The sequence below is a fragment of the Hemiscyllium ocellatum genome, chromosome 19, assembly GCF_020745735.1.
Source record: "Hemiscyllium ocellatum isolate sHemOce1 chromosome 19, sHemOce1.pat.X.cur, whole genome shotgun sequence".
Classification (NCBI taxonomy): Eukaryota; Metazoa; Chordata; class Chondrichthyes; order Orectolobiformes; family Hemiscylliidae; genus Hemiscyllium; species Hemiscyllium ocellatum.
Window position 1 is genome coordinate 44597633 of NC_083419.1, and position 22067 is coordinate 44619699.

Consider the following 22067-nt stretch of genomic DNA (forward strand, 5'->3'; position numbering starts at 1 on the left):
TCTCTGATGCTCTGGGGAAGCCTATTCAGCCTTTCCCCTTAGCTCAAACCTCCGAACCTGGCAAAATCTTTGTAAATCTTTTCTGAATCCTTTCAGGTTTTACAACATCCTTCCTATAACAGGGAGACTAGAATTGCATGTTGTATTCCAATGGTGGCCTAACCAAAGCTGCAACATGACCTCCCAACTCTTATACTCAATGCACTGACCAATAATGGCAAGCATTCCAAATGCCACCTTCACTATTGTGTCTATCTGTGACTCCATTTTCAAGGAACTATGAACCTGCACTCCAAGGTCTCTTTGTTCAGCAACACTCCCCAGGACCTTAACATTAAGTGTATATGTCCTGCCCTGATTTGCCTTTCCAAAATGCAGCACCTCACATTTTTTTAAATTAAACTCCCTCTCCAATCCTTGGCCCTTTGGCTCATCTGGTCAAGATCCCATTGTACTCTGAAGTAACCTTCTTTGCTGTCCACTACACCTCCAATTAAGGTGTCATCTGCAAACTTACTAACCGTACCTCCTGTGTTCACATTCAAATCATTTATATAAGTGACAGAAAGCAGTGGAACCAGCACTAATGCATGAAGAAATAAATTCTTCTGATTTCTGATACACGACTGGCCTGGGATAAAGAAAAAGCCTTAAACTGAACACTTAATTGTAGGGGAGGGTACAAAATGAAGAAGCAGAGGGTGCTGCTAGCGATTCAATAAAATACTAGAAACTATTGATGGTACAGGGGGTGAGGGACAAGCTGAATTAATTTGGTGAGAATCAAGGAATTGCAAATCTATGGCAGATGAGTTTTCCCTGGCAAGTTGGTACCAACGAATGGTATATACACAGCCCTGTTCAAACTTAAAATCATTGACATTACAGAACAAACAAAACACATCTATAGAATGCAGGGCATCAGAGAAAAATGTTAGAGAATGGAGATTACCATCTTCAAAGCTTAGGAATGAATGTGCAGATGAAAGAAAGTTGAGTATGTAGCCACAATCAGAAAGTTACATCAATCAAAATCATATTAATGAACTCTCAGTTTTGATGATCTATCACTGCAGATTCCACAGACAGACTTTGATGATGTGCAAGATTTTGGAAGAGAAACTTTTTTTTTACTACCAACAGAAGATCAGGATTTCACAGAGTCTATCAGAACTTGGTGACATAAAAGAATGGATTAAGATTGCGCTGTTTTGCAGATGTGGATCAAACTCGTATAAATTTTGACATGTTAGCAAGTCAAATAGTGAGCAAATGTAGTCAATAGTACCTAGTAAAGACAACTGCAAGTGCAAGGAGTACATTCACAATTGTGTTGTCATGTACATCCAATTGAAAAAAAGCTTAATCCAATTGAGATATTTCAGAATGCTCTCCTAAATTAGCAATTCCCAAAAGGAGCAAAGTCCTCCTTTCAAAATAACGAATGGATACATTAAGGTGTCTTGGAATTACAGCAGTGGAAAATTTGCAATTTCTGACCAAACTTGGTGGAATGTGAGGCTACAACATTTGTTGCAAAGAGGTAGGCCTTGCCTACTGGCATTTTACCTAAAGTTGCAATTTTTGAAGAATATAACAATAACTTTAAATGAGGACAGCCTACCTGCCTTTTGTCCAAATCTTATAACACATTCTGAAAACAAAAATGCAAAACTCTAAGCTTTAAAATGACCAACTGATCTAGCAACAATCATCATTTTAATGAGTGTTGCAACCTTCTTTCACCTGTTGAGTACAGAAGTGTTTGCTAAGTTCACTGCTGAATTGTCTGTCACTAACTGTTAGATTATTCCCCTCATCCTAGACTCCCCAAACATGAAAATAGTTGCTTTATATCTTCCTGTTTCCCCTTAACAATTTCAAAACTGTGATTAAATCATGCCTATGCATTATAATTCTGGTTTGTGCAATCTCTCCTCATAGTTTAAACCTTGAAGATCAGAATCATCCTGGTAAAATCATAGTACACTAACTCCCAAAAACAATATATATAAGATGGAATGCTCAAAACTGCTGACAATACTTCACGTATAATCTGACATGTTATACACCTGAAACATGATTCCTACACACTTGTATTTTATTCCTTATATAAATGTATTTTCTGTACCTGTTCATGACATGTCAATAATTTATGTATTTGGACCCCAACTCTCTTTGGGCCTCCACTGTCTCTTGCTACTGCCCATTTAAAATGTATAATATTCATTGTTTCTCAGTCCAAAATAAATTATTACACAATGAAACCCATTTGCCATGGTTTTATCCATTCTCTTAATCTATCAGCATTACTGCCATTTTATGCCTTTTCTGAAAATCTGGACCATTTCGAATCATTGATAAATTTACATAGGTGGCTTTATGCTTCATTATCAAAGCCATTAATAAATATGGTTTATAATTGAGCCTCCCCATAGGTGCCACAGGACACCACTAGTCACATCCTGCCAATTAGAATACCTGCCCATTAATCCTACATGCTGAGTCCTTTTACTTAGCCAAATTCCTAAATTGCAATCATTTCCATGGACTTCAACTTTAACTGAGAGGGATGATTTTTCCCAGTCCTTGAATGATGTGGACAACGATCAGTTAGTTGGGAAAATATGGCAAGATTGCCCTCATCAATCTTTTTGGTTACTTCCTCAAAAAACTTAATCAAGTTTGTGAGACATAATTCCCCCCTCGCACAAAACCATTCTGACTATATGTAATCATTTCTTGGCTGTCCAAATGCATGTAAATCCCTATCTTTCAGAATCATTTCTCACAACTTATCCACCATTGATGTCAGACTCACAGGTCAATAGTTCCCAGTCTTCACTTTACAAACTTTCTTAAATAAAGGCAGAACATTAGCCACTCTCCAGTCCTCCGGCACCTCACCCGTGGTTTAAATGATACAAATATTTCTGCTAGATGCCCTGCAATTTCTTCCCTAACTTTCCACAACATCCTGGAAAACATTTGATCAAGTCCTGGAGATTTATCCAATTTTATGTTTTCTAAGACCTCCAGCACATCCTCTTCTGAACTGAGAACTGTTTTCAAAATATCAATATTTATTTCCCCAAGTTCTCTAGCCTCCATTTATTCCTCTACAGTAAAGATTGATGCAAAATATTCAATTAGTATCTCTCCCAGATCTTGAGGTTCAACACATAGATGACCTTATTGATCTTTAAAGGATTGCATTCTCTCTCTAGTTGCTCTTAATGTACTTGTAGAATTTCTTTGGATTATCCTTAATCTATCTGCCAAGGCTATCTCATATTCCCTCTTTGCTCACCTGATTCCCCTCTTAATAATGTCCCTACACACTTTATACTCTTCAACAGATTTATATGATCCCCATTGTCAATATCTAATAAGATTTCTTTTCTTCTTGACTAGAGCCTCAATATTTTATTTATCCATTGTTCCCTATTCTTACCAGCTTTACCTTTCACTCTTCCAGGAACTTAATGCCTCTGAACTCTTGTTATCACACATTTGAAAACCTCCCACTTATCAGTTGTCCCTTTACCTGCGAACAGTCTACTCCAATCAACTTTTGAAAGTTCTTGTCTCATAATACTAAAATTTGCCTTACTACAATGGGCGGCATGGTGGCACAGTGGTTAGCACTGCTGCCTCACAGCGCCAGAGACCTGGCTTCAATTCCTGCCTCAGGTGACTGACTGCGTGGAGTTTGCACATTCTCCCCATGTCTGCGTGGGTTTCCTCCAGGTGCTCCAGTTTCGTCCCACAGTCCAAAAATGTGCAAGTTAGGTAAATTGGCCATGCTAAATTGCCCGTAGTGTTAGGTGAAGGGGTAAATGTAGGGGAATGGGTCTGGTTGGGTTGCGCTTCGGTGTGTCGGTGTGGACTTGTTGAGCCTGTTTCCACACTGTAAGTAATCTAATCTAAGTAAAGTTCAATTAAGAACTTTGACTTTTATGGAAGGCTTATCTTTTTCCATATTTTAAAACTAACGGAATTGTGATCACTAGTCTCAAAGTGTTCCCCTACTAATGCTACAGTCACTTGACCTGCTTTATTTCCGAAGAGAAGGTCAAACTTTGCTCTTTCTCTAATAGGTGCATTTACACAAGAAAATTTTGTGAAGACATTTAATAAATTCCTCACCATTCAAATCTTTAACACTATGGCAGTCCCAGTCAATGATTCAAAAATTAAAATCCTCCATTACTACAACAGATATTTGAGATCTTTCTACATTTTTGCTCCTCAACCTCTCTCTGGCTATTGGGTGCTATAGTACAATCCCATGAAGGTGATCATCACTTTCTTCTTTCTACCCATACAGTTTCACTTGATGATCCCTCAGAAATATCCTCTATAATTACAGTAGTAATGATTCCCTTAATCAAAAAATGCCACTCCCCGTCTTCTCTTGCCTCCTTTCCACCCTTCCTCTAGCATCTAAAGCCTGAAACATTGAGCTGCCAGCCCTATCCTTCCCTTAGTCAAATTTCTATAATATTTATAACATCCCACTCCTATGTTTCGATGCATGTCCTGAATTCATCAGCAGTTTAATTTTTTAGAGTTACCTTGTTTTTTGACTTGCTCTTGCCTATCTGTTCTAATTAACTTGCTTTTTTCTGATTCAGAACCATCCTCATCTACTTATTTTAACTGCTATTTAGGAACTGCACCCTCCCAATCCCCATCCCCTCTATTAGTTTACAGGCTCCTGAAGTAGAACTAACAAAACTCCCGTCAGGATATTGGTCTCTTTCCATTTCAGATGAAGCTCATCCCTTTTGATTATGACTTTTCTGCCCTGGAAGAGATCCCAATGATCCAAAATCTGAACCCTTGCGCATTGCACAATTTCTTCAGCCATTGATTTATCAGCCTTTTTTTAAATCCTACTCTCATTAGGACATGAGGCTGGGAGTAAACCAGAGATTACTACCTCTCAGGTTCTGCCTTTTAAGCTTTTACCTAGTCTCTTATATTCACTCTACAAAGCCTTAACCCTTTCCCTAACTATGTCATTCCTACCAATGTGTACAACAGTTTCCAGCTTCTCACTCTCACCTTTGACTATATGCTTCAACCATTTTGAGACATTCTTAACCCTGGCACCAGAAAGGCAAAATACTATTCTAGATTAATGCTCCTGGCCACAGAATCTTTTGTCTGTGCTCCTGACAAGACCAATTATTGTTTCATACTTGACAAGACCAGCTTACCTTAAGATTCATTCTCAGAGACCAAGATCTGACTGCCACTTATTTTTCACTCTGAGAGACTATCCTGTTCAATAATATCCAAAGCAGAATATCTGTTTGAGAGAGGAACAGCCACAAGACACATCTGAACTACTTTCTTACATTTCCTGACAGTCACCCATCTATCTGACTGATCCTGCTTCGTAACCACCTTTCTAAAACTATGAAAATGCCCTCAGTGGCATTAAGCCTCAAAAGAAGCTCTTAATAGCACCATAAGAAACTATCCTTCTTTACCCACAGACATTAATCCTAAGTATACAAAAGATAAAACATTAAACACTTAAAATCTTATAAAAAATGTCAAGCACTTAGTTGAAAAAAAACTCCCCCTCAAGTCCACTATCAATAAGCTTTCAAATCTTCAGGTGAACAGATAAAAAACTCTCTTCGAAGCCGCTGAACAAACAAGTGGACAGACTTCTTTCACATGCTCCATGTGTAAAACAAATAGAGACTACTTAGTTTTCGAGCAATAACAAATTTGCAAACAAGGAATGATCATTTCACCCTATTGGATTGTGGTCAGTGGTTAACAAAGATGATCAAGAAGAGCATCCAATTAATTTAAGGCATATATCCATCCTTACTGTGGAAAAAACTACAAGTATCCCAAATGGGACAGCACAGTGGCTCAATGGTAAGCACTACTGCCTCATTGCACCAGGGACCCTGGTTTGATTCCACCTTTGGGCAACTGTCTGAATGAAATTTGCATGTTCTCCCCTCGTCTGTGTGGGTTTCCTCCAGGTGCTCTGGTTTCCTCCCACAGTTCAAAGATGTGCAGTTTGGTTGGTTGGCCATGCTAAACTGCCCTTAATGTCCAGGGATGTGTTAGCTATGTGGATTAGCCATGTATAATGCAGGCTTATGGGGATGGGGTGGGCCTTCCAAGAGCTGATGGGGACTTAATGGGCCGAATGGTCTATGTCCACACCGTTGGGATTCTATGACTTCTTTGTAACAGATAAGCAAGATGCTAATGAGAGGGAAGGTCTTCAAACATTGTCTATCTTGAGGGACAAAGTGCTTAACAAACTAATGGGACTAAATACAGACAAGTCACCGGACCTGATGGTTTTCAAAGGAAGTGGCTGCGAAGATAGTGGAGGCATTCATTGAAATATTACAGACCTCACTGGATTGCAGGAAGGTTCCAGTTCATTGGAAAACATTAATATGATTATCTTGTTCTAGAAAGGAGAGATACAGAAAGCAGGAAACTATAGGCCAGTTAGCCGAGCATCTGTCATTGGGAAAATCGGAGTGTTCATGATTAAAGAAAAGCCTAACACAATCAAAGACTTAACATAGTTTTGTGAAAGGGAAATCATGTTTGACAAATTTGCTAATATTCTTTGAGAATATAACAGTACAGTTTATAAATAGAACATGTTGATGTGTGTCTTCTAAAGTGATCGTCTTCTAAAAATATAAAGTGCCACTGAAAAGTGGATGAGATGGGGTGCCAGGGAAGCTAGCATGCCAGAATATCAGAAAACAAGATGACAGCCTATCATGTAGTATTTAGTGTCAGTCACAGTGGGCAGGAGAAATTAGGTCCAGCAGGGCAGAGGAGGGTGAGGATTGAGTTTAGGGAATGAGGGGGGACGTTTGAGACAGGGGAAAAGGGAATGAGTCTGGAGGGGGGAAGTGGAGTTGGGTTTAAACTGGGGGAAGGGGTTTTGGTACTTTTGGATGGGCAGGAGTGGTGGCATGGTCAAGTATCAGGTGCAGAAAAAGGGAAAATTCTGTCCTGTCTGAAACGAGTGAAGCGTGGATAGCTCTGGAGTGGGTGAAGTAGGTCAGGTGTTGGGGATGAAGAAGAATTAGGTCTTGGGCAGGTGAGGAGGGTCAATTTGAAGAGAGGCAAGGGAGGGGGAATGGTTAGCTCTTGGAGGGTAAAATGGGGTTTGGGTCCAGAGCTGGTGAATTTGGGGTTTCAGATCAGGGCCTGAGGAAGGTAATTAGTTGGAGGTAGTGTAGTTATTGGTTTATGAGGTAAGTGAATGTGAGATGAGATCTAGAAACAATTATTTGGGAGAGAATTAATATTCACATGGGAAAAGATGGGCAGATTTAGAAGATTCAAAATGGATTTTTAAAGGTGAAATTGTGTTTAACTAACTTGGTGGAAGTTTTTGAAGAGATAACATAATGGTTCACAATTTTGATGCGGTATAATTGGAGTTTCAGAAGGTGTTTGATATAGTGCCACACAGGAAAGTTATTAAGTCATGGTAGCAAAGCTGATTGGTTGATTGATAGTAGACAGAATAACGATCAAAGGAACAAGGCTCGTAGAGGAGTTCCCTAGATATTGGGGTCCTTGCTTGATAGATATGAATGATCTAGATCTTGATGTACAGGGGACAATTTCAAAGTTTCCAGATTACATGAAACTTGGAAGAATTGTAAACTGTGCTGAGTATAGTGCAGAACTCCAAAGGAAATTGACAAGTTGATGGACTGGGCAGATTGGTGGCAGATGAGGGTCATTGCAGAGAAGTGTGAGATGATGCACTTTGGTAGGAAGAGCATTGAAAAATAATACAAAATAAGGGGTACAATACCAAAGGGGGTTCAGGAGCAGAGATTTCTGGGTGTATATGTAGACAAGTCATTGAAGGTGGCAAGACAGATGGAGAGAACAATTAACAAAGAGGACACAATAGTATCTTTGACTTTAGTGATAGGGACAGAGTACAAAAGCAAATAAGTGATTGTTCAACTTGTATTAAAAAATGTTTTCGCACAGTAAGTATGGAATGCATTGCTTGCAAATATGGCAGCTTGGTTCTTTAGCTGTATTTACTTTGGCAGTTGATCAGACAGTGATTATGCAAAATTGAAATATATTTAAGATGTGCAGGTCAGGTGAATTGCTGTGCTAAATTGCCCACAGTGCATTAGGGAAATAGGTACATTAGAGGAATGGGTCTGGGTGGGTTACTCTTTGGAGGGTTGGTGTGGACTTGTTGGGCCAAAGAGCCTGTTTCCATACTGTAGGGAATCTAATCTAATCTTAAGAATGTGAGTTTCTATTTTGAGTTAAGAGTCACTAAGAGTGACCGCCTATGTGCTCTCAGAAGCTTTTCTTTTTCATTCCCCTCCACCATGAAGTGTGGGAACTGCTCTTCACAATTGACTTGGATTGACTCGGTGCACAGCTGGGCTTTAAATATGGTGATGGTGGTGCAAATCCTGAAATGTCCCAACAGTGGCGAATACTGCAAGCCCAAGTGAGCACACAATAGCGTAGATACACAACACATACATAAAGAGGTGAGCAGCATAATACTGTCAAACACTCCTCATTAATTATTATATGATATCCCTCGTGTCCAATTTCTACACTATCTTACCATACCTTTACTGGATATCCTGAAAGTCAGCAACATCCTTTATACCTGTGCTTTCATTAAACGATTGTTGTACACCCAGCAAGCACTGTCAGTCCAGAAATACGTTGAACAACTCTTGACGTTTGTCCCAAATATGACAACAGGGGTGAATAGGCACCCTGCTTTGCAGACAAGGTCCTGTGCTGGAGGTCCTGCTTGATAGGGTGATGCCAAAAAAGGATTTCTGCTTCTCCCAGGGCCAGTGGAGGGAGAAGACCAGACCATGCCTGCTCTGTCTGAGGTTGCCACCTTAGTTAGACCAGTCCTAGCACAGTAGGAAGAAGGTCAGTGCTCTTCTCCACTCTGCTAGGGTAAGTTCTATCCTCTTCTCTTTGATGCCTCACTCTATTATGACTACTTTACCTATCTCTCACCACAGTTTGTGCCTCACTACTCTCACTGTTGCCTGCAACATCTTTCCAATTCTCTCTCACTTGCCCTAGTACCATGAACCCTGCAAGCCTTCTACATTGCCTAGATTACTTAGATTTAGATTACTTACAGTGTGGAAACAGGCCCTTCGGCCCAACAAGTCCACACCGACCCGCCGAAGCGCAACCCACCCGTACCCCTACGTTTACCCCTTACCTAACACTACGGGCAATTTAGCATGGCCAATTCACCTGACCCGCACATCTTTGGACTGTGGGAGGAAACCGGAGCACCCGGAGGAAACCCACGCAGACAAGGGGACAACGTGCAAACTCCACACAGTCAATCGCCTGAGTCGGGACTTGAACCCGGGTCTCAGGCACTGTGAGGCAGCAGTGCTAACCACTGTGCCACCTTGCCGCCCACAAACCACTGTGCCACCGTGCCTACCCGTTCATGTAGTTCATCTGCTACCCCCCTCCCCCCCACCCAATTTATCTCTCAGTTCCTTTGGGTACCCCCCACCCCAAAATTGCAGATGTAGGGCTTATGCCCAAAAAGTCAACTCACCCGCTCCTCGGATGCTACCTGACCTGCTTTGCTTTTCCAACACCACACTTTTTGACTCTGATCTCCAGCATCTACAGTCCTCACTTTCTCCCAGAAATAGCTGAGCCACCTACTTTAATCTCCAGTAAAACCTGCTGCTCTTTCATAAAGACCATAATGACGCAAAGAAAAACTGACAGTTGATGTGCTGGCCCTCCTTCAGTTCCTCACTCCTTATGAAGAGAGGATCCTGAAACTCATTGCTGAGCACAATCTGGACTGATATTGCAAGCTGTCCTTGATACTGCTGGGACCCTCTGAGTAGTCCTTGACCGAGGACAACTAAGACAATTTTCCTGGCTTTGTGTCTTTGCAAAATAACACGATAAGGCAGTAGTATTGAGCTTGATATCTATGGCTAAGCATGGAAAACTCAAAAGGCAAGACAAGGCAATACAAACAGGGTGCTGTTTGCATCCGGTATGCTCAGAGTGAGTGAATGCCAGAAGAGCAAGTAAAGGGCCAGGGGATGCAACTTTGTCAAGTCAATGAGCTGGGTACATGTTTCTGAGTGCACAATGTCCTTGCTGTAGCATTACAATGATAATCAAGGTTGCAGCCCAAGGTGCATTACTGAAGTGCAGAAGCATTCTGTAAATGGACTGAAAACGTGCTTTGCGGGTTCTTAGAGGCTGACACATATCAGATGTCAATTTCCACAGACATGGGATGCATGTGGCAGGTGACTGTGGAATATGCCCTGACATGATGGTGCTCAGTTTCCAACAGAGAGATCATTCAGAACAAGCTGCAAGCTGCCAACTGCTCATTCTGGTTTCCTTATTGAGTGCCCCTGATGGCCAGCTTGATTAGCAGCTTTGGTAGGATGGGAAGCTAAATATTAATTAAGTAAGTTGGGCTGTTAACGAGTATTTAAAAAGCAATAGTCACAGTCAATTGGCAACTAGCCACTGCTAACTAGAATCTCATCATGGAGTGTGTGAAAAGCGTGAAAGATCGTGCAAGTTGCTTCCAGTGTTGAGATGGACTTTGCTGCATTCATCACCTAATTCTGCACACATTTCACCACAACTCAAGCTATACCGATGATTAAGTCCATAGTCTGTTATGAGAGATTTGACCAAACGCCTTCTACATGTCTATATAAATAATAATCATACACATTTTTCTGGTTTCTGCTGTCAGTATATCATCAAAAAATTTGGTCACACTTGTGAGGACCCGCTGTCCCTTATAAATGCATGTTGGCTTTCTTTGATAAGCTGAAAATTTTCAAGATGTTCCTTCATCGCACCTTTAATGTCAAATTTTAATAATTACCCAGAATAATGGATTGAGAACTGCCTTGCAAGCAGGAAACATAATAAAAATAAATAAGTCTTTTTCTGAGCGGCAGTCAGTGACTACAGAGATCAGTGCTTGGACCCTCAGCCATTCACAATATACATTAATGATTTAGATGAGGAAACCACATGTCACATCTTCTTGTTTGCAGATGATACAAAGCTGGGTAGGGGTATATGTGTGAGAATGATGCAGAGAAGCTTTAAAGTCATTTGGAAAGGTTAATTAAATAGGTAAATACATGACAGGTGTAACATAATGTGGAGAAATGTGAGATTATCCACTTTGATAACAAAAATAGGCAGGGAGATTATTATCTGAGTGATGGCAAATTTGGAAAGAAGGCAGTGCAATAAGACTTGGAGCCACTTCATGCAGTCACTGCAGGTGCAGCAGGTGGTGAAGAAGCAAATGGTATATTGGCCAACATAGCGAGAGGATTAGAGTACAGGAACAGAGAAGTCTTGCTGCAATTATACAAAGAATACGCCTGGAGTACTGTGTGCAGTTTTGGTCTTGTTACCTGAGGAAAGAGGTGGTGGCTATGGAGGGAGTGCAAATACCATTTACTAGACTGATTCCTCGGCTGATGGGACTGTGGTACAGGGAAAGACTGGATCAGTCTGAAAGAATGAGGGGGAGTCTCATAGAAACCCAAACAATTCTAGCAGGATTAGACAGGATAGATGCAGGAAGGATGTTTTCAGTGACCAGGAAGTCAAGCATCAGGGGTGACAGTTTACGGATAAGGAATAAGCATTTTAGGATAAAAGATAAGGAGAAATTTCTTCACCCAGGGAGTGGTGAATCTGTGGAATTGTCTGCCACAGGAAACCATTGAAGCAAAAATATTAGAGACTTTCATGAAAGATGTAGATACAGTTCTTAGGACTAAAAGATCAAGGGAAGCTTAGGTAATACTGAATGATGGGGCAGGCCTGAAGCAAATGACCTGATCCTACTCCTATATTGAGTGTTTCTATGTTACTATCCAACACCTTATGTTGTGCTAATTGATGCATAATTCCTTGGTTGTCCTCTTTGCCTTCTTGATTAGAAAAGCCTTTAGCATGCCTAGGAAATGTGTAACAACAAAATATGTATATTAATGATTCAATATTTTTAATACTTTGGTGTGGCAAATCCCTGGGCACCATTGATCTTTTGTGTAACATCTAATTTTAACAATTACTGCATGCACATTTTAACATAAGTATAAAACATTTGATCTGATTTTCACATTGATAAATAAAATTATTTGGATGAAAATTGAAAAATGAATTATTACATTTTCAGCTATTAGACTGTTTGAAGTTTTAGGTTCTTTTCAGAAACAATCTTAATTGGATCTGCAATATTTGAGTACAATCTTCCCAAACTTTCCAAAACAAATTCAACCACAAATTATTTGTTTTAAAATAATCGAAGTGTAACTTTACCCTTTTGATTTTGTTGATGTCACTGTAGGTTGAACTGATACTTTTTTTCTTTCCAATGCTATTGTTTTGAAATGCTATCTCAACCATTACACATGACTCAAACATTATATAAAGCAGATATAAGATAAGGTAGGTTGGGGGCACCATAAAGTTTAAACTGTTCCAACTTGCTTAATATTTCTCAATACAAATTTTCTGGTAAATTACACTGGCACAATATGAAAACTTTTACTAAGTTAAAAAACACAAAAAGAACTACTTTATAACTCACTCCATTCCAAACGATATGAGAGAGACGCTAACCACAACCAGGTCAAGTATGTTGAAATAATTCCTGCAGAAGGAGCCTTTGTGAATGAATGCACCATAGGCGGTCATCTATGAAAAGTGATACAAAGATGTGACTACAATGATATTTTTCGAATGAAATGTAATTAAAACAAAGTCATTGACGACTGTAAAAACATTGTTTTGAGTTTTGATATATTTAAATAGATACGAATCAAAGGATTATTTCCACATGAAAACTGATGCACCGGGATTTATCTTTGGCTTGACTTTAAATCAATTGGAAAATGTCCAAGCAAATAAGTTGTCAAAACATTGACTTTTCCACAAATGACTGCTCTCCCATATCTACATAATCTTACACCAACATTTCTTTCTTTGCGTGTATTCATTTAAAAGATGTGAGTGGATCTCACTAGGTCAGAATTTATTACCCATCTCTGATTACTCTTGAGAAGGTGGTGATGATCCACATTCTTGAATTGTTGCAGTTCCTGTGATGTAGACATACTTCCAGTACCTTTAGGAAGGATCCGTCATAATTTTGATTAATTGACAATGAAGGAACTGTGATATAGTTCCAAGTCAAGTTCGTATGTGGGCTTTGAGGGAAACTTGTGGAGTTTGTGGTGTTCCCACGCAACTGCTGGGCTTGTCGTTCGAGGCGGTAGAGGTTTCAGGTTTGAAAGGTGCTGTTGAAAGAACCTTGGCAAGTTGCTGAAGGGCATGTTGAAATTGGTACACACTATGCTTCTATGGTAAATGAAAGGAAAGTGTAAAGTGGGAAATCACATGACAACCATACAAGCTCAGAATGGTGCTGAGCTTCTTGAGTGTTGTTTGAGCCACACTCATGTAGGTGAGTGGAGAGTATTGCATCATACTCCTCACTTGTGCTTGTAGATGGCCGACAGGGTATGTGGAGTCAAGAAGTGCATTACTCGCCATGGAATTCTGAGCCTCTTACCTTCTCTTGTACCCACAATCTTTATATGGCTGTGCCTGCTCAGTTGCAATTTCAATGTTACTTCTGATTTGCTAAATGTAACTCATTTTGAATGGCATAAGTAACTTGTTCTTACACCAATGCCTGCCTTTTCTTCTATTCTGGAAGTATTTTTTTTAAGCACTGAAAGGCTAAGAAATTTATCAAGATTCAGAAAATGTTTGGAATTTGCACTTGAAAATGCTGACCTGAGAGCCCTCACATACTGGTAAGCATTGGACATAAATTGGCCATCCTAATGAAACTGGCCAGTTGAGGTTCACAAAACAAAAATACCCAAATGAGCTTCAATACAAGAGCTTTCTCATGCTAAACTATAAGTTAAAAAAAATTCTTCAAAAAATAATTAAACCTACATGAAACTTAACTTCTAGAATCTATTTATTTTTTGCAGATTAAGCTAGAAAACTTTTTGGTTTTGATTATGTTGTCTTCACTGAACTTGATATTGCATTGCACCATGAGAATTCCAATTTATTTTATAATTGCACATGCATGTCAAATCTGCCAAACATTTTTGGATGAGCTTCCTTCTCAATATAAGATAAATCATGCTTTATTATTTTTTTCATGCAATACTTAAGGGGATTGGTTACTGAAAGGCAAGACTAGTTACAGAAGAATTAGAGAGTCAATGGACTCACAAAGTTAAGTCTGTTTCTCTCTCCACAGATGTGGCCAGACCTGCTGAATTTCTCAAGCACTTTCTGTATTTATATTTAGAAATTAGAAGTTTCAGTGCTGCCAATCTGAAATGAAGGCACTAATTTTGTTCTTGGAGTCAAAGACTGTTCAACTGGGTCAAAATAATTCTCTTAACTATGATGAGTGGGTCCTATGCATAGGCTACATAAGGGGAAAACAAAGCCAGGAGACAGAAATTATGTAAGTAGTTTGTGAAATTCCAGCACGGATGCAAGAATCATAGAGTCATACAGTTATACAGCGCAAAAACATCCTACTCCTGAGTAGCTATTTAACTAATCCCATGCTAAGCACATATACACCCAATTATAACTACCCAGACCCTTTACACTTTCTAGACCATGCCCTGACACCTGCTCTTGTATTCCCACAACCATCCTCTCCTCACCACCCTGGACCCTTCATCGCCACCCTGCTCCAGACCCAACACCTTCCTTCCACTGCTCTGGAGCTTGTACCTCCCTTCCCTAATCCAGAATAACATTAACTTGCTACCCCACTCACAATTTTTTCCACTCTGGGCACTTTCTCCCTCTGCTCTGAATCTGATCGACCTCTACCCTATGGGACTTGCAGCTCTTGCAGATGTGTAACTGATCTTCCTCTGTCCCCACAAGACCCGAATTTCTCTTTGCCCACTGTTGGACACAATCCCACCATCTGACCCTTTCTCTACTCTCCTACTCCTGATAACTTGATATCTCCCATCTACCACAACCTACCGAAAACATCACATCATGTATCTGCCTCCAAAACACTTGGCACTCTACCTGGGCACCCCACCCCTAACCCACTTGGCATCATACCCAACTGGTAACTTATCCATTTGCCACCTCTATCAACTAGGCACCCTACCCACTTCAAACCTAATTATTTCACACTCTGTCCACCTGGCATCCTACCACATACCCACTTGGCATCTTACATACATAGTACCCTACCATATACCCACTTGGCACACAATCCTATCTGGAACCCTATTTACATAGAAGCCTACCCTCCTGGCATCCTAAACTCAGACTTAACTGAGGCACTTACCTTTTGACAGTAGTTGACAAAGTCTGTGATTTTGGACTATTACATTTCGGAATATGTTAGCTAACTGCGTTAAAAGGGGGCAAGCTCCTTCCCGTAAGAGTTCTGCACCATGAGAGTGGAAATATAACCCTGCATCGCTCTTCAGAAAAATCTGGTCCATTTTTCTCACTATGGTTCTGACGTTGGTCAAAATTAGAACAACTATTTAATTGAAAAGAATCAAATTCTCGCAGCTCTACATGCCATTATTCATGGTGCATCAAGAATTTGCAGTTTTTGATATAAGGATAATTACTTATATTACGTTGAGGTTTACATCAGTGTCATATATGATTATATCAATAATGCTTTCAGTGAGTGACTTTCAACCACAGCCAAATTGATTTCCCTTTTCATCGTTGTTAATTACCTTTTCATGATATCTAAATTATTAATAATACTAATGAGTCTAAGCTACAGCATTCAATAAAATTATTAGCTCATAAAGGTGTTTGGCTTCTGTCTCCTGAAAAGATACATGAGGTTCAATACCACCAGTTCATAATAAACAGCTGAACAGTTATAAGATATATGTACAGTTGCCATTATGTAATCCATGCTTTATGTAGAATTGTAGATGAATTGTTGAAAATTTACGAGACTCGAAATGTTAATTCTGCTTTTTCTCTGCAGATACTGCCACACCTGCTGTGTTGCTCCAGCAATTTCTGCTTTGTTTTAGATGAATTGTCCTTTTTCAGGCCATCAAATGTTGTATTTTAATAGTGTAGCTAGATGTCTTTTACTACAGATTCAAGATTCAACATATCTGACTTTCTTCCTGTTTAAGTTCGGACTTGTGCCAGCTGACCTCTAAATGTCAACTTATGGATTTCATCTGATTACTGAAACATTTACCATAATCAGTAAGCCCACATGAAATCTTAGGTTAGATTTTCTGCTTATGTACTCCTGTAATCTTGCCAACTGAAAGTATATATGTAAACTGGTATGGGTATAATCTTGAACATTGTTGCTCTCCCTTCATGAGTCACTGGATCTTCAGTTTTCAATTTCTTAAGTTTGTCTTTTCATAAAATGACTCATGACGAATCATTTAATTTCTTTTTGCAATTATTGTTCATAAACAAGCGTAAATTTTTAAAATCACACAAACATAATTTATACACCTTACCTTTAATATGATCTCTACTGTGAAGATACTAGTGAAGACATAATCTGCATAGGTAAGCACCTGTAAAATAAGAAAGTAGCATTAAATTCAGCGCGCTTTTCTATAAGCAAAGCATCACAAACGTGAATGAGTAGAATTGGAAAAGAATGGATACGATTACCATAATCATATCTCAACAGAGGGTTAAAAATGTTAATTTCTAGCAGATTTGCTATGACGCATTGTGAAGTTATTCATGGTGTATCAGAAATTTGTTATTTTTTACTTCACATATACCTGTAGATGGTTATGTAAGGGCCACTCTTATACAGCAATTGAATGTATCACATTTCATTTTTTTACTAACTGATCTCCTGAATTGCTTCTGTCCTTTGAGTATTGAATTGCTTAATATTCTTCATTATTCTAACTATAAATGATTGATTTGCATCCATTTGCTTTGCATCTCTTTGTATCTCATTTAGTTTCAGATCAAATTAGATTTAAACCTTCGGTAATGAGTAATGTTATATCACAGTAACTCCTGACATAGGTTTAAAGTCAGCACTTAAGGAGTAGTTCAGCAAGTTTACAAAATAAAATATACACAACTAGATTAAGTAAATCAGATTTCATTAGCGACTATAAGTACTGTGAATGAAGTACAACAAAAATTTAGATAATAACATTAATGCAGTGGAACAAACTCACAGCAACTGTTCAACAAATCTCACTGAGTCAGAAGTGATTTACAAGAACATTGACAAACCTTAAAAACTGAAATATCATCTGAAATATACCAAAAGGATTATGAATTTCACTAGAGTTTTGAATAGTCAAAACATAAGTAATTATGTTTTTAAAGATAATATTAATTTAATATAATTAATAACACTGGCAGATCCGTACTTTAGAAGAGGAATTTTTAGGAAAATAATTATCTCAAGTAAACAGCTGTCCAGTGTAATATATATTAGACTTCAAAAATAACTCTTCAGAGATTGGATCTGTGATCTTTACAATCAGGAACTCATTGTCATGACAGACTGAAAACTGTTGAATAAAGGCAAAGAAATAAGGATACTGCATTGTTTAAGAGAGAGGAAAACTCAATTCTTGTTTACTTTCTAGTCCTTATATCTGTAGGCATTGATATTTGCTCTTTAAACAGGATGTGGCATGTTATCTTCAGATCTACATGCCAATGTCATCTAGGTTTGAAGGGACTCACAAGAGATACTCAATAAATTCAAATCAGAATTATGGTACATTCATGCATTGAAGCCCAAGGGATCATGTCAAGACATGCATACACACAAACAGATAAGGAAGATGAAAAATATGAATGGAAAGAGTTTACTGTTAAATATCATTGCAAAAAATATATGGAAACTATTTCACATGATTGTCAGAGAGAGCTACTGTCCAATTGGATTCTTTCCTGTAGGAACTCAGGTTCAGGCAAATTCAGCAGGTCAAGGTAGGAGTTACAGAATTTCTCTTGAAGTTGGTATATTGAGAGACTTATTACCTTGGATTGTCTGACTCTGCTCCCTCCATCCCCTATACCCAACCTCTCCACAGCTTCTTAGAATAAATGCATCTGACCAGTACCATCTACAGATGCAAAAGAACATAAGGCTGTAAGAAATAGGAGCAGGAATTGGCCATTCAGCTTCTCAAATCTGCAATGCTCTTCAATAAGGTCATAACTGCTCTGCCCCATGCTTCAACTTCTCTTTCATGTCAGCTCCTCACAGCTGTCAACTCTTCAATATCTCAAAAATCTATCTCTTCTATAAATATCTTCAGTGATCTAGTCCCCACAACCTTCTGGAGTACAGAATCTGTGACGCACCCTACAAATTTGTCTTCCATGTTCCCCTTGCCCACTTGATTTTGCCCAATCAATATGCAGATTGAAGTAACTCATCACTATTGTAATTGCCCTCTTACAAGCCTCCATTATCTCCTGATTCACAATTTGCCCTACAGTGAAGCGAGTCTTTGGGGCCTATCGGTGACACCCACCACTGACTTCTTTCCTTTGCTATTCCTTATTTCCATACAAACAGTTTCCACATCATGATCTAATACATCTATATCAGTAGTCACCACCGTACTGATATTACCGTTTATCAACAACATTACCTCAATATTGTATCCTTCCCAAATGTCACATGAGTTTCCAGTTTTCGCCATCCTGCAATCACATGTTGCCTCCATCATAGCTATCAAGTCATACACATTTCTTTCTATTTGTGCCACGAGCTCATCTATAAGAGAATGTTCAGCGAGATGGTAGGGCTGATCATAGATAGCAGGGGGATCTTATGCTTGGAGTCTGAGGAGGGAGGCCCTAAATGAGTTTTGTGCTTCAGTATTCACGAGAAAGAAGAACCTTGTTGATAGTGAGAACACTGTGGACCAGGTTAAGCGGCTTGAACATACTGATATTAAGAAAGTGGAAATTCTGTGAAGCATCCAGATAGACAAGTCCCCAGTGCTGGTCCAGATATATCCAAGGTTACTATGGGAAGTGAGGAATGAGATTCCTGCATCTCAACCAATGATCTATGCATCCTCACTCTCTACAGGAGTAGTTCTGGATGATTGGAGAGTGGTGAATTTTGTTTCTCTGTTCAAGAAAGGGACTAGGGAAATCCCTGTGAATTACAAACCAGTAGTCTTATGTCTGTGGTAAGCAAGGTACTGGAAAAGATTCTGAGAAATAGGATTTATGACTATTCGGAAAAACATAGTTTGATTAAAGAAAGTCAGCATGGCTTTGTGAGGGGCAGGTCATGCCTCACAAGCCTGACTGAATTCTTTGAGGATGTGACGAGACAAGTTGACAAAGGTCAAGCAGTGGATGAGGTGTATATGGATTTCAGTAAGGCATTATGGTAGGCTCATTCAGGAAGTTGGGAGGTATGGAATACAGGGAAATCTGGCTGTCTGGATACAAAATTGGCTGGCCAAAAGAAGATACGGAGCGGTAATGGATGGATAGTATTCTGCCTGGTGTCCCACAGGGGCCTGTGCTCTTTGTAGTTTTTATAAAAGACTTCGATGAAGAAGTGGAAGATAGAGTTAGTAAGTTTGCCGATGACACAAAGGTCGCTGGTGTAGTAGATAGTGTCGAGGGCTGTTGCAGGCTACATCATGACATTGACAGGATGCAGAGCTGGGCTGAGACGTGGCAGAAGGAGTTCAACTTGGAAAAATGCTAAATGATTCATTTTGGAAGGTCAAATTTGAATGCTCAATACAGGGTTAAAGACAGGAATCTTGGGGTCTACATACATAGATCCCTCAAAGTTGCCACTCAAGTTGATAGGGTTGTTAAGAAGGCGTATGGTGTTTTGGCTTTCATTAACAGTGGGATTAAGTTTAAGAGCCGCAAGGTTTTGCTGCAGCTCTGTAAAACCCTGGTTAGACCACACCTGGAATATTGTGTCTAGTTCTGACCACCTCATTATAGGAAGGATACAGATGCTTTGGAGAAGGTGCAAAGGAATTTACAAAGGCGCTGCCTGGATTGGAGGGCATGTCTTATGAAGAGAGGTTGATTGAGCTAGGGTTTTTCACAGTGGAGAGAAGGAAGAGAAGTGACTTGATAGAGGTATACAAGGTAATGGGAAGCATAGATAGTGTAGATAGCCAGAGACATTTCCCCAGGGCAGAAATGGCTCTCACGAGGGATCATAATTTTAAGGTTATTGGAGGGAGGTATAGGGGAGATATCAGTGGTAGGTTCGTTATGCAGACTGTGGTGGATGCGTGGAATGCACTGCCAGCAGTGGTAGCCGGGTCGGAGACATTAGGGACATTTTAGCGACTGCTGGACAAGCACATGGATGGCAGTAAATTGTGGGGTGTATAGGTTAGATTAAGATAAATGCTCAGCACAACATCAAGGCCCTGCTGTACTGTTCTATGCTCTATGTTGTTAGAAATGCATACAATTCAGATATAAAGCTTTAATCTTTGACGTTACCATTACTTTTATTCTGATACTAAGTTCTACTGCATTCTTCTACTTACCTGTCATTCCACTTTGATTATTGTTTACCTCTTCACTACCCAAGTTCCTCTGAAGTCCTTAACCTTGCCATCAGGTAAGCAACACACCCCTCTGAATTTTCTGTCTTTGCTGCAGAGGACAGCAACTATTTTGCTAACTATGCCCTATTATGACCACATTTCTCCTTTCTCCCTTCTCTTGAATGATGCCCTGTACCATGGTCCTTCAGTCAGTGTGCTCATCCTCCCTTCAGTCTGTGCACTCAAGGCATCAAGTGCAAGAACATCATACCTATTGGACAACAATACTATCTGAGACTCCTTCAAAGCTAAATTTTGAATCCCCATAGCGTCTCTTTAAACAGCTACGCCAGTTTGAACAGATATGTAATCTCAGAGAATGGTTCGCCAAGCATCTCAGCCGGGCCTGCACGGGCCGACCAGACATCCCAATCACCGCTCATTTTAATTCCTTTTCCCACTCCCTTTCTGACATGACCATCCTTGGCTTCCTCCATTGCCACAATGAACCAAATCGCAAATTGGAGGACTTCTTCTTTCGCCTGGGCAGCCAACAGCCTGGAGGACTTAACATTAAGTTTTCCAATTTCAAATAACTTCCCTTCCCCTCCCCCGACTTCTTTCCCAGCCCATTTAACCACTCCTTCCTGTCACCAATCCGATTCATTCCTCTCATTGACCAACCAGGTCGCACCCTCTACTTGAGTTCACCTATCCCCACTTCACCATCCTGACCCACCAGCCTCTTCATCTGTAGCTTCCCTTACACACGCCTCCAGTCCTGAAGAAGGGTTGAACCTGAAATGTCCCCTGATGCTGCCTGGCTTGCTGTGTTCTTCCAGCCTCCTGCCTGCCATCTTTAAACACAGTGACAAAGTACTTCTTTCCCTTCCTGATATCTCACTGTGTCTGCACTCAGAATCCAACTCATCAATTCTAAGTCAAAATTCCTCAAACATCCAACATTTGCTGCAGATATGATCATTGTGGATTGCATCGGTGTTCACTAGCTCTCTCCCCATCCTATAGCCAAAACATATCGAACAATTTGCTCAGGCACCTCTATTCTACTTAATTAAATAATTTGGATGTTCAATATTTTAGAAGAAAACTTCCTAACTATAGTCTTCAGCTGTAATAATATCTCCTGATTTAAAGCATATGGTCAATCAAAATGGACGTTGTAGGAATACCCATCAATCACTTATTTTCCTGTGACATCACACTTTGACTCTGAGAGGTAGAAACAGATTCAAGGGGTTTCCTGCCATCTCTTATTATCACTTGCCACTGTTGCCTTTCTCATGCAAGTGCACACTCCCAGTGATCTTCATAGTGATGATGACCTTCTGCACCCTCCTCCCAGTCTGCTTCACAATCATGTTGATTTGCTACACCTTCCTCCCAGTCTGCAGTGATGCTGACATGTTTTACACC

At 39.8% G+C, this 22067-nt stretch overlaps 1 protein-coding gene across 1 annotated transcript in view; it reads right to left on the reverse strand.

Moving 5' to 3' along the window:
• cacna1c (calcium channel, voltage-dependent, L type, alpha 1C subunit) overlaps window positions 1-22067 on the reverse strand; it is a 1009638-nt gene that overhangs the window by 415150 nt on the left and 572421 nt on the right. The window contains exons 21-22 of the mRNA XM_060839877.1: window positions 16605-16664; window positions 12665-12771 (exon numbers count right to left, since the gene is read on the reverse strand). Coding sequence (XP_060695860.1) covers window positions 12665-12771; window positions 16605-16664 — 167 coding nt within the window. The remainder of the gene's footprint in view (window positions 1-12664; window positions 12772-16604; window positions 16665-22067) is intronic.